The sequence below is a fragment of the Toxorhynchites rutilus genome, chromosome 1, assembly GCF_029784135.1.
Source record: "Toxorhynchites rutilus septentrionalis strain SRP chromosome 1, ASM2978413v1, whole genome shotgun sequence".
NCBI classification, from domain to species: Eukaryota; Metazoa; Arthropoda; class Insecta; order Diptera; family Culicidae; genus Toxorhynchites; species Toxorhynchites rutilus.
In genome coordinates this window covers 35,853,576-35,867,862 of record NC_073744.1, presented here as the reverse complement: position 1 = coordinate 35,867,862, position 14,287 = coordinate 35,853,576, and the positions used below count along the sequence as shown (strand labels likewise).

The following is a 14,287-nucleotide window of genomic DNA, read 5'->3' as shown; positions in this document are numbered from 1 at the left end:
TAGCATTGATAAACACCATTGGATTGATGTAAATGATGCTGTGTCGCTATCAAGTTCGCCAGCCTGTCTAACATGTTTGTGCCTTGCCTCTCCCTATTTGAAGAAGTGCGTGTTTCTCGATCCTAATTTGATTGCAAACAAATGTTGACGGCATTGGATGCTACATTCTACGAACGATGCGTTTGTTCCGCGTAATATGAGCAGAAATATCATAACCTCAAACTTATCACAACTCCCGCGGGCAGTGTGTTTTCCATGCCATAACCCAAACGCACACACCATTAGTATTCTCTTGTTGCCCATTAAATCGGACCGTTTCTAGAATGCAAATTAGAAATATACATTATGGGGGTGATGAGAATAGCACAACCCTCACGTGTGCGCCGCAATTTGCACGGACGCCTTACTGCGCCTTACTTCAAACCACCATTAACATACACTTAAAATTCAATATTTATAACTCGTACCAGCTAAAAGAAAATTGACCACCTTTCTTCTCCTTCTCCTGCAGACGCCGAGAAACCTATCGTGTTTAGTCCGGGTGCGGCACCCGGGCTCCTCCAAGACTTGGACAACTTCAGCGAGATTGATCTCCATTCTTCATCGGAACCATTGAGCTCAGTGCCAACCTCTACCGTCGAGTACAATCCGTTACAAGAACTCGAGGAAGCAGAAGTGAAGGGCACCGAGCCAAGTTCGTATCTGCAGCAGACTTCTGCGATCACAGCTCAATTCGCAGCACAGCTGCCCAACGTAGCCTCAACTGTATTCTCCACTTTTAGCCGTGTCATCAAAGGTACCTCTCCGCAGCCGACCTTTGATCAGCCGCCGGTAATTTCACTGATAGATCCAGCATCGGCTTCACAAACAGTTTACGATTATTCCGAGCCACCCGCTGCTCAAATACCAAGCTTTGCTGTGACCCAACAAGAACAAGGACCACCACCGCCACCGCCAACTTTCTTCAACCCGGTAGAAATCAGCAATTCGGGCGTAACACAGCCACCTCCGGTGGCACCGGCTGCTTCCAACAGCTACCGATTAGGGGGGAGTAAGAAGAAAACCTATGCTCATATCCCCGGCTTGAGCGCGGCTGGACCTTCACCAACAGTTGAAGCTCCCGTACAAAATCCGTGTGTGGCTCAGCTTCCATCAGCGCCCGAATCCCCGGTCACATATCATCCAAACCTTCAACAAATACAACCGCCAAAATCGAGCTTCTCGTTCTTAGAGAAGCTGCCCAATTTGTTGGAGAAACTCCCCGTACCGGCGGCATTTACGTCGGCCCAACAACAGCAACCAGACGTTGTTCCAACTCCAACAGATTATTTTAGCAGCCAGGCAGCTCCGCCTAGCGCGCCAGGGTTTGGCGAACAGCCGCCTCCGTCAATCGTTCAACCAGTGGTACCAGAAGCACCGGTTGCTCCGTTTCAACAACCAGCCAACCAGCAACACCCAGCCAATTTACCACCTCCACCAACGTTCTTCACCCCTGCTCAAATCCCAACCATTCCGAACCATCCTCAGACCCAACCGTCGAAGAACCCATACAGCTCAAGTCGGCTCAATAGAGGCTCAGTTGGCCTCTATAAGAACCCTCTTACCTCACCAGCTCCCATAGCAGCTCCGGTATTTCTTCAAGAACCACCCAAAGTCGCCACAAACTTTCCACAGCCTGTCGCTCACATCGAGCCCACTTCCCAACCTCCGGTCCAATTCTTTAACCCCACAATATCAACCCACCAAGTTAAACCACCTAAAACTCATTCTCCTACATCTCGGCACATTAGCGAATCGCCCTCGGCAGGAACCGATCAGGTCGGAACTGTCATCTCCCGACCGCAATCGTCACTAAGCGAATCCTTGGGCCGCAGTTCCAACCCATTCACCCCCTTCCAACAGGACACCCAATCCGAGACAAAAACGGTTATAGACAGCCGTTCTAAGTCGAGTGAAAACGTACTTTCACCGCCTCCCCGTCCGAATTCGAATCTAAGCGAACCGGCTATCTACAGCGAGATAACACCTTTAAGCGATCCGGGAAAGAGTATTGAAGCAAGCGTCGCGTCCACTCTCGCATCGAACAACTATCCTTCGTTCAATACATTGAACAGCACCCAGCAAGTAGTACAACCTTCGGTGGGCAGTCCCATTCCGGCTCCAACGGCGGATCCGTTGCCACCAACAGCCTCGAGTTTCTTCAACTCATCTGCAGCTCCACAGCAGCAGCCAGGGAGTTTACCCCCACCCCCAGTTACTGGTGGAATCAGTGGATGCAAACCGTATAATCTTCAAAAAACTCGACGAAGTGCTTATACCGTTCCACCAAGTCTTGATCAACCAACTGCAGCACCGTGTAATTTAGCATTCAACACACACCCGGAATTGGTGCAACCTCAGCAATACTTCAGTAGCCCTTTTGCCCAAACGCAACCCTTCTATCAGCCACTTGTTCAAACCATTGTGCCAACCGCTCCAGCGGTATTCTTTAATCCTCCAGCTGTTCCACAGCAATCTGTCCATCCACCGCTATCATCTACTACACCTATTCCATTCTTCAACCTAGCACCGAACCAACCACAACAAACCATCGTTGCTTCGTTCTTCAATTCTCCAGCACAGGATCGCAACGCTAATCCGGTCCCACAATCAGTCCAACCGCCACTATCATTCGCCTCTGTTCCGCCAAAATCGTTAACACCAATTTCCAACCCCCAACCTCGGCCGGATATCAACAGTAACCCAGCTAATCCCCTACCCAACAAGCAACAAGCTCGCCCATCGTCAGCGGTATCGAATTATTTCTTCACGGAACCTACGCGCCAGGAGGCACCCGCAGATGTTCTGAACGCCAACTTCGCCAATCTCCCGAATCCGATAGATTTTTTTAACACTACGTTACCGACCGTTCAACATCCCACAGCCAAAACGGGGCAATCTCAGTCACAGGTTCAGTTGTTCAACCTCTTCAGCGCACCGGCACCCGGAGAGGTCGAAGTGGTGGACGCGCCCGAACAGACAGAACTCTCCCAAGCGGATCAACAGCTGCCATCACAGTCATCCGAGCCGCAGCATCCAGCGAGTTCTGGGTTTGATCAGGAAGAGGGTACAAGCGAGGAAGCTTCCGCCAAAGAAGAAAACGAAGAACTACAAACGAATCAACTGAACGAAGAATCGCCGATCGGTGGGAATCAGACCAACGTGGTGAACGACAACCAACTGGACGATCAGTACGACGATCCGGTGGAGCAAGAGCGCATCGGGAACGCCCCGGAACCTATTTTTAGCAGCGATAATTTGTTCGAGTTCAAAAAGTCTCCCTTCGAGGACGATACCTTCTCCAAGGACGTTCTGGTTGACGCCAATAGCAGCAGCATGGCAGCGATGACGGCAACGGCTGCGGCCGCTACTGGGGGTGCTGCTTCGGCTGCGGTGGAGAGTTCGATGGCCTCGATCAACGAGACCACAAACATTGCCTATCGACCTGTCTACCGACACTGGTTCTATAGACGTGGAGCCGAAAGCAAAATAACCTGGTGTCCTTTTTCGATGAATGATTCTCTCGCGCTAGAAGATGCCCTGGCACTCGTGCAGGATGACGACAATACTCCGACGATCATCGCCGTGGATGGGGGTCGACACGATGTGTCGATCAAAGATCGCAAAATGTCAGCGGTCTATTGGCGACATGAACCCCAAGAAGTGCGCAGGTGTTCCTGGTTCTACAAGAATCTGGACTCCAAATTCATCCCGTACGAGGAAGAAGTAGCTGAACTGTTGGAAAGGGAATACAAGGAAGCAGCCACTTCTGGTGAGTGGCAACGCCGGGTGACGATTCCCAATGGGGAAACCGTAGTTTTCCACGGACCATCCGTGATCGTTCACTTCCTTCGGACACAAAACCCGGATGCGTGGGCCAGCTCGTCACCGGTTGCATCAACCACTAATCGACCACGGGTGGTCAAGCGGGGTGTTGACGAGTTCAATATTGACGATGGCGAACCGGATCGCGTCGATCACCTGCTCTTCATGGTGCACGGTATCGGCGAAGCGTGCGATCTCAAGTTCCGCAGCGTGGAGGAAGTGGTGGACGAATTCCGTAGCATTTCGGCTCAGCTAGTGCAGAGCCACTATCGCTCCTCGGTCGATCGTGGTGATGTTGGTCGGGTAGAAGTTTTGCCAATTTCCTGGCACAATGATCTCCACTCGGAGGAGTCCGGAATCGACAAAAAGCTGAAGGCGATCACGCTAGAATCGATACCGAAGCTCAGGAACTTCACCAACGACACCGTGCTCGATGTACTTTTTTACACGAGTCCTATGTTTTGTCAGAACATTATCGATGCCGTTGGGAATTCGCTGAATCGGTTGTATTTACTGTTTTGCGAGCGGAATCCTTCGTTCAAAGGCGGAGTTTCACTGGCGGGTCACTCGCTCGGTTCGTTGATTCTGTTCGATTTGCTGTGCCACCAGAAACCACAACCGATGGAGACGGAGAATTCGGTGAGTACCCTTTGTTCTCGCGCCATATATCTTGTCGTGCATTGTCGTCCATTGTTGGAGTTGGGTTTATGTCTATAGTATTTTTTTTTTTTGAGAAAGTTCATTTCGAACCAAGATCCATAGCAAAGAAGATTTGTCGTGTCATCACGTATCACCTTTGAATGCTTTGTTCAGTTTCGTTCACTGTTATCATTTAATTTACAGATGTACAAGATGTCCAAATTTTTCAAGAAACGCAAAAGACAAAAGGTGTACCTCGCTTTAATACAGTGCAATATTTCAGTGGTACAATCTCCTCTAACGTTTTCCCATTAATATTTTTCGCTAGGAAAATCCCGATGCCGACCGTATGTCTGTGTTGCGAAGCATCCACCCGAAGCATAGACCTCTGTCCCGGAAATGCTCGCAGCAAATCAATTACGAAGTCGGCCCTGCCGGTACCGGTCAACCGTACATCACCTATCCGCAGCTTGCTTTCCAGCCAAAGAAATTCTTTGCCCTTGGCTCACCAATTGGAATGTTCGTAACAGTTCGAGGCATCGATGCCCTTGGCTTGGACTTCAAGCTACCCACCTGTGATGGATTCTTCAATATCTTCCACCCATACGATCCGGTAGCCTACCGAGTGGAAGCTCTCGTCAATCAGGAACTCCGCAACGTACGCCCTGTGCTCATACCCCACCACAAGGGCCGCAAACGAATGCATCTGGAGCTGAAGGAAACCATGGTCCGCGTGGGAACCGATCTGAAGCAAAAAGTGTTGGACACATTCCGGAACACACTGGACGCCGTTTATGCGATGACTTCACTGAACAGACCTGATACGAAGGCCATCGAAAGCGAGGTGGATAAAGTGATCAAGGATCAGCTCAAGTTTGAAACGTCTTCTTCGGCGACGACTGTTTCCTCGGGAGATTTGGACACCGGTGACACGGACTTGCCGATGGGTCAGCTGAACCAATCGAGACGAATCGATTACGTGCTGCAGGAGGCACCACTGGAATTTTTCAACGAGTATCTGTTCGCGTTGACAAGCCATGTTTGCTATTGGTGAGTACCGAAAAAGACCTTCCACTGTTTCATCAATCACTTACCAATGTTATCACTGTTTTCCAGGGAATCGGAAGATACGATGCTCTTCCTGATGAAAGAAATCTACACCAGTATGGGAGTGCAAAGTGACAGTAAAATTCCGCAGCAATCGATGACGATTGAGAGACCAATCGCTAGCCCAACGCCCTCTTGCAATTCGCACTCAAATTATAACCTCTTTCCCCAGCATCATCAGCAGCAGCAGCCAGACGAAGGCAACCGATAATGGGCTACTATTGCGCTTCTAGTAAGATGTACCTTTTTTATTGACCAACCGCCTTTATTGTTAGGTTAAGTGTTTTGTTTATTGCATAATTTGTGGTAGCTATTGGGAGTGAAGAAGGATGTTTGTTTTCGAAAATGAGAATGACGATGTTTCTGTTTTTGAATTGTGACCAAGTGACCTGGTGGAGCATATTTCCGCCGTGCGTTTTACATATTATTCTTTATTTGCGACGATTCCGCGGCGAACCCATCGACGAAAAGTTTTACGAAATAATGTTATTTTGAAGCACTTTCAATTTACTTAACGAAATACGGATAAAGAGGAAAATATTTTATCGATGTTGCGAACACTAGAATTTGTGCGAAAAGATATAAACGAGATGAAGATTTCCTTTATTCAAATAAAATTACATACATTCGTGAAGGGGAAAATTTTGCTGTTCCGAAATTCCCGTCTATGGGGTGGGGTACAGGATCCTTCTATTTTTATCTGCGTACTCTGAAGCGAAGCGGGTACTTTAAAGCACACAGAAGAACCAGGAGAGAGGCGCGTGAGCTGGATTTAGACAGCAGAGTGAACGAAGACGAAGCAGACGTTCGATATCGGGACGTACTTTTTTAACGATTGCTCAATGAACTAGGATTGGGCGATCTTTTGAAAAAGATCGATTTTCAATACGGCGTAGGGATCGATTCAATTAAATCGGTAACAAAGAATCGATCTTTGAAAAATCGAATGCCTTTTTCCAATTTATTTACTTGTTCTATATGTCTTGTTTTTCTCTAAATATAGGATAAACATTTCATGTTTCTATTCAAATATTAAAGGCATTTTATTTTGATTCTCAGCATTAGGGTCAGAAAAAAACTTGAAAAGCTTAGAAAAATTGTATTTTCCAGGGCATTCATCTTAATTGAAAATTATTATTAGAAATTCAACAACTGATTTTCTTCCTGAACTTCGCTGATAATAATCCCATAAAATCCAACCGTGCCATACGTCTGGTATGTGGTAGTCTTGGATTTGAAAATCCATTTAGCAGTCCCAGTTCTAGAAAAAAAAACGTTTCAGCTTTCAGAATGTTACCATCCCATTTCGTTACAATTTTCACTGTCAGCCTAGTGAATGTTATGGTGTAAATATAACTTGTGTACTTGTTTTGTAATGTTCAAACTTACACAACTGCTTCTCCTAGATTTGCGGCCGTAGTAGTTGACAACTTTGAAAGTGATCCAATGATTTTGAAATTTGTTATCTAACAAAGATCAATTTCGTTATAGTACATCAAATGGACTAACAACGCTTGTCACTATGTAATTGTAGAACATATGAGAATTGAATTTTCCGAATATTCCCATTATCCTTCAGAGTTTTCTTAACATTTTCTATTCTCATGTTTGGTTGAAATATGTGTAATATTTTTATGGGACCGCCTCTCCATTCCAGAGGAGGGAGGGGTGCCATACCATCATAGAAACATTTTTCGTACCCAAAAACCCACACATCCCAAATTTGCCTCCATTTGCATGATTAGTTCTCGAGTTATGCAGAAGTTTGTGTTTCATTTATATGGCAGCCCCCTTCCCCTTAGAGAGGAGGTAGGTGTGTTAAACCACCGTAGAAACATTTATTTATTTTGAAATCTCCATATGCCAAATTTGGTTCAGTTTGTTTGATTAGTTCTCGAGTTATGCAATCCCCCCTCCCTCCTCTAGAGAGGGGGAGGAGTGTCGAACCACCATAGAAACATTTCGTGCCTCCTAGAACCTCCACATGCCATTTGCTTGATTTGTTCTCGAGTAATGCAGAAATTTGTGCTTCATTAGTATGGCGAAAGAGGAGGAATCTCGAACCACGTGCTTCATTAGTATGGCAGCCCCCCCTTAGAGAGAGGGGAGGAATCTCGAAACACCATAGACACGTTTCTCGATCCCTAAAATCTCTATATGCCAAGCTTCATTCCATTTGCTTGAATAGTTCTCGAGTTATTAAGCGCCAACAATGTCAAACATCGAACATGGAAAAAATCGACTGAAATATTTAAGATAACCTAATCATGTACCGGCAGTTTTGACGAACAGATCGAACAAATATTTTAGGCATCCTATAAGTGAATATTTGCTTGTCGTGTTTTGTGTCGAATATATTTTATCAATACACGATAATCAAATTTTATCTGTCGAAAAGGGTCAAATATTTGGTTTCGGTCAAACAGTGTAATGAAATGAAAAAAATCGACCCTAAAATTTTTAAAATTTTAGTTTTTTTCGGAGTTTGAGATGAAACAAATGGTTTTAAATGCCAATAAAAATAGTTATCTCGATTTTTCATTCGGAACTTGTTGCGAAATGTGGATTTGCACGATAATATACCCTATGCAAAATATTAGCTCATTCGAACTTCATTTATTAGTGTTGCAGGCGTTAAAATTTGAGTTTTTTAAAAACCGAAAAATCACCGGAAATCGGGGTTTTCAATTTTTTTGATGCCAAATGTCTTAAAATTGCATGACACATCGAGATTTACAGTTATCTAAACAAAGTTTTTGTTAAAAATCGACTCTTCAGACGGAAAAACGACCAAGCGCCAAAAAAAGATTTTTTTTCGACATATTTTTTTTTCGAGATAACATCAAATCTCGGCGATTTATGCAATTTTAAGACATTTGGCATCAAAAATTATTTTTCGGAAACTCCGATTTCCTTTACTCTCCCCTTGGGTGATTTTTCGATTATCAAAAAACTCAAACTGTGACCGCTTTGCTCCACTCTCCGTTAAGTCCGGAATTCTAATATTTGGCATAGGGTGTTTTTCCGAGGTGGTGAACATTTTTATGAGGTAACTTTTTGAAATTAGAGATGACCATTTTCATTGGCACCCTAATGAGCATCCTTACAAGGATCGTCTGAAAGGATCCGTGTCGGATAGTGCGACCGTGATGATGGGGCTCGAGTTCTGTAATACGCTTGATAGAAATCGATTGCCTAGATCTAGTAGTCGTCAAATGTACATGTCATTCGCTGGTTTTGTGTGCTAGTGTGCATGTGAGAAAATCCCTGACTATCTTGACCATTTATTTAGGGGCATATAAATCTGTATATCCAACTGCCCAAAAAGAACTGAGGAAATTCGAGGTAATACAGAACTCAAGCCGCTTAAAATCCTACACTCTTCGGCTACTCGTTGGCTTCGATAAGCGGCGGTGGTGAAGAGATGCTTTTCGTGATTTTCAGAGGTAATTTTGTTTTTTTCCATTTAGTATGAATGCGACTAAAATCAGACTGCTTGCAGAATATTGACGGTCCCCAAAGATTTAATGACAAAACCTCTGTTGCTTTTTTGAAGTATGTTTTGCCACAAATCAACAGATTGAATCGTTTGTTTCAGGGTGAAAAACCTGGATTCACGAAGAGCTGAAAGATTTTCATTTGATCATTCTCACTAATATCTGCGAGCAATCTTACGTTGTTTCAATGCCAATGCTATTAAATTTGAAGCTCATTTGAAAAGTGGCAAGAATTTTTAGGTTGGAATGGCAACAGAAGAAACTATCAGACTAATGGACAGCGAAAGGCAGATCATTTTTAACCTTCCTATACTCGCGCATAGGTCTGACAGACCGAGCATCAACGAGGTGGCTGTATTAAATGACTATTAAATCTGAATAAAGTTAAAGAGAATTTATTTTCTGGGTTTTTTCACTCAATTATATATTTATCTTTGAATAAATACCAATAACGCCTAAAATACACAATAGCAATATCACGCGAGTATAGGAGTGTTAAGGATATTTGTCGCAGTTTTTTCGTTGAGCTGATCCAGCAAATGAGAGAAAGATTCGATTTATTGATCCAACGCTCAAGGCTGCGGCAATGTTAAATTCCAGGAACTTTTACAATTTGACAATCATTCGTTAGATGCGTTTCCTGAGTTCTACGATGGGAATATACGGGAACTGAATAATGAATGCCGTACCCTAAAGGTAAAATTACTTCGTAGGGAAGGCACAGTTTCAGAAAACGAACATGTGTAGGATTGGTGGACAAAAAATGGATACCTAGAAACAATTAACGGTTCGCTCGCATTTTCGGCGCTTCAATGCTTTCTTTGTAACGTTCTCACTATACCAACTGTCGAGCGATTGATTCTGAACATATTCAGAACAAGAGTATGTTCCCAAATCGGCCCTGCGACGATACGATGAACGGTATTTTGAGATAAAAAGACGGGTGGGTAATGTCGGGGACATAACCGGAGTGACGTAGGACTATACAAAGGGGACAGCTTTTGTTAAATATATATTTTAAATATATTGTTTTATTTTCTTCTCCTACGTGAATACCTACCTATCTACCTGAAAAAATGATTAGTTTACTGTTTACTCTTTATGAATATGTTGATGGTTCTGAAAAGAACCTTTGGTGTTGTGTTTTTGTTATCACTCGATATTCCCATCTTGTTCGGTTAAACCTTCCTGTTTTGCTATTGCGTTTGCCACTCGCCACAGCTTTCACAGTTGGAAAATTTCTTCCCATCCAGCTTGTGACATGTTGTTCAGTAAATTACATTTAATGCGACGTGCCGGAGAAACACTTTGCCACTCACTGAAACTAATTGTTGCCTTGATGAGCGCCGAACCGAAGCTGCTCTGTTCTTGATGCGGGTTTTCTGATTGTCGTGAGCAGCTTTGCAAGCCAGCTCAAGCACTCCGACGGCCGAAACTCTATAATCGCTGTTAGGTATACTGGTGCTCCGGCACCAATCCGTTCGGCCTAGTTACCCTTGCGGAGCAATCAGTGAATGCGACCAACAGGGAACTGGAGACCTGCACGGTTCGAGTGAGACTTTGCCTTTCCCTTAACTGGTCCTCCTTTGTTACGTCCAGGATGCCGATGCCGTACAACCACACGGGTTTACGGTTTGAAAGAAAATAAGATATTTTTTTGGGGTCCGCGTGTTTTATACTCTAGCGGTACACACTCACAGGATAGAGACAAATCGGCAGACTCAGCCAGATGAGCGAGTCCAACGAGACGAACGAATGAGCGTTAAAAGAGAGCGATGGCAAAAAAATACATTCATTACGATTTGTTCGCTCGTTGGATTCACATGCAGGATAAAAAGGGTCCTTTTCAGGATCACAAAATTATCTTCAATCTAAAGAGTTTATTGTTTTGTTATCACTCGATATCCCCATCTTGTTCGGCTGAACCTTTATGTTTAACGATTGCATTTGCCACTCGCCCCAGCTTTCCAAGTTGGAAAATTTCTTCCCATCCAGCTTGTGACATATTTTACAGTAAATTACATTCAATGGCACGTCGCATTACCACCACTCAGTGTCGGATTGGAGGTAATTTTAACCTGTAATTGAACATTTGCGATGACAGTGGTACAGTGTCGACTTTCAATTCATAATTTGGACCCCGAACTCTATGTTAACAAAAATGTCCAACTAAATATGTCGCATTACAGGTCCGTCCAATTAGCTAAATGTCGAGATAAGTGTAAATTACTGTACTTTCAATCTAGAAGCAATTTAAGAATTGGTGAAAATCAATAAGCTCAGAACAACTGCCAAATTCACATACTCATCATATCCTGGTAAACAAATTATGAAAAAATCAATTTGTGTTTTATTATTATTTTGGATATTGTTTTAGAAAGCATTGAACTGTATTTCCTAAACTCTTTTTTGGAAGGTTTAATGGCCCTGAGAAGCGCCTTGTTTTAAGGAATGGTTCCAATTTAGAAAACTTAGTACTCGTGGTTTTGAAAAAACCCATTTCGAACGCCCTCGATGCCGCCTTGTTCTGGATTTGCCACCAAAGCAGTTTGTATAAAGAACAAACTTTTTTCTTCTGCTACCTGATGCCGTTTTGCGATTGCGTTTGCCACTCGCCACTCACTGCGACTGCCTGTTGTTGTCTTGATATCCACCGAACCGAATGTGTTCTGTTCCGAATGCGGGTTTTCTTATCGTCGCGAGCAGCTTTGCCAGCTAACTCGATCACTTCGGCGGCCGAAACTATATAACGCCGGATAGGTGGACTGGTGCACTGGTACTAACGCGTTCGGCCTAGCTACCCTTGCGGGGAACTCCAGATCAACACGCTTTCCCTTCACTTTTCCTCCTTTACCATGTCCAGACATGGCTGCTTGTGTTGGTTTGTTGATGTGATGTGATGCGAAACGATGTGGTGTACGGTTTGAATGAGAATGATCGTTACGGCAGCGGAGCGGGGATTTTTAAGCTGACTGGCTGGCTCGAGAATTACGCATGTGTGAGACTGCGACCAATGTTTCGTTCATTTTTTTCTTTTTCCTTTCCAATCGTGCTTCATTCTATTTCGCTGCTGCTCTGGTTGCCCGTTTTGGTCGGTACGATTTAAGGAGCACAAAATGGACCAATCAAAAATGGGCACATAGTGCATTTTGACAATGCTTGATATTTCACAATTATTCAATTATTTATCTCAAGAAAAATGAAATGTTATTCGTTATGATAGATGCGTAGATATATTTCCTATCAGTTGATGCAATAACCTTTGCGATCTATTGAGAAATGCTCGAGTTATAAGCGTTCCAAATCTTGCATTTTTTCCTACTTGTTCAGTGCCTAGATTTCCATTTCACCCCCTATATCTTCCGGTTAGACGTAGTCCTACGTCAAAAGTTTTGATGGAACATCGCGGCGGTAGCTCGAAATTTTAATAAACGATAGTATGTAATCTAGATTCAGAAAAGCTATGTATCATCAAACACACTTGCAAATGTAAATGTTGTACTTGTAGTAAATAAATTTTTTTTCTAGTAGTTTGTAGTATATTTTTCGTGCTAATAAAATAGATTTCTCTCTACGACGAATATTTTTAATGGTACAGATTTTTGAAATAAAAATTGGGTGTGTTATATCTATAACCGCAAGGCTGACGTGGGACTACCTTAGCTTAGCAATCATTTCAGTGAGCAGATGATATGAGGGCATATCCTTCAATGCAATCTTGAATAACCGAGCCAAAGCGTTATGTTCGTACCCGCTCTTGTAGTCCGTGCTAGGAAAACATTTTTCGAAGTGCAAAAAAACATGCGGGTGCAGAAGTACCTCCTTGCATGAATCAACAACTTCAACTTCTACTTTTCATACTATAGAGGATTCAAACCTGAAAGTTCATTCGCATCTAGTGTCTGCACGATTTTCCCAGTTTTCTATGTTTAGGAGACCGTGTTAAGGAAACATATTCTAGTTTACACAAAGGCAAGCGAGTACAAAAGTACTCGCAGTTTGCATTTATTTGCAAAGCAGATTTCTCCAGACATCTGGTTTTGAAGTCTGTGTTGGTAAAACACATTTCAGTCGAAACAAAAATACCCCCGACCTGCATGTATTTGCAATGCCAATTTCCTTACGCTCCATAGATTTGAAGTCTGTGTTAGGGAAACACATTTCAGTCGGAACAAAAATACCCCCGACTTGCATGTATTTGCAATGCCGATTTCTTCAAGGCTGCTTGGCTTTGATGGCTGTGTTAGGGAAACCGTAAATCGGGCCAATCAAAACGAGGCAGTTAGGGCGTTTAGATAACACTGAACATTTTACAGTTTTTCAATTGATTATCTAATGGAAAATAACATTTTAGTTATTGCGATAGAAGCGTAGAAATATTTCCTATCAATTGATGCAAACATCTTCCCGATCCAGTAAGAAATGTTCGAGTTATAAGCATATTCGGAATCTTTCATTTATTCCTACATGTTCTGTGTTTAGGTTCTCATTTTACTCCCCATATACTCCGGTTAGACGTAGTCCCACGTCAAAAGTACAGATGAAAAAGATTTTTAACCCCTTTAGTTCAGATGAAAATGTGGCAACACTGCCTATAACCGGTTTTCGTTGATCATTCAAAACAATTGCGATCCATTGGATAATGGCTATACGCGTGATTTTCCATATCTGACAAATAGAGTATGTAGCTTACAAAATGATTAATCTATGCAACCAATAACTCAAAAATTTTAATTTGGTGACTTGGTCCCCTCTGTTTTAACCCCGACCATATAAAAGTTTCTATCACGGCAATCGATAGCACCTTCGCCTGCCTATCTCCCCTACTCTGGAGCCATAGGATCCATAGAATCCAGATCATCAAAAATGGGATTATTATTACAATAGACAAAGACAACATTTTGGAAGTTTTGGTACCCAATTTGTTGATACTTGAGAACACATATAATGTTAATTTTTCTGTCTTCTAATCTAGATCTAATTTCACTAACAAAATTTTCAGAAGAGGAAAACGCGCGTTCAGGGTCCAATGATGTTGGGCGTAAGTACGAAGAGCTTCGAATACCATTGTCATTTATTTGCCTCTAAGACCCTCTGTATGAAAATTTCATCAATTCTCATCAATCCGTTTATAGACGTTGAGCTTGGGCTGGACGTTGATATCTTTGATTGCTACAAGT

The 14,287-nt window shown here is 43.2% G+C and overlaps 1 protein-coding gene across 2 annotated transcripts in view; it reads left to right on the top strand.

The window, feature by feature from the left end:
• LOC129765744 (uncharacterized) overlaps nt 1-6,244 on the top strand; it is a 134,929-nt gene extending 128,685 nt beyond the window's left edge. For both annotated transcript variants that reach the window (XM_055766191.1, XM_055766235.1), the window contains exons 2-4: nt 512-4,503; nt 4,832-5,553; nt 5,620-6,244. In XM_055766191.1, the coding sequence (XP_055622166.1) occupies nt 512-4,503; nt 4,832-5,553; nt 5,620-5,821 (4,916 nt within the window). In that variant the 3' untranslated portion in view covers nt 5,822-6,244. The remainder of the gene's footprint in view (nt 1-511; nt 4,504-4,831; nt 5,554-5,619) is intronic.
• Nucleotides 6,245-14,287: the final 8,043 nt, after the last annotated feature.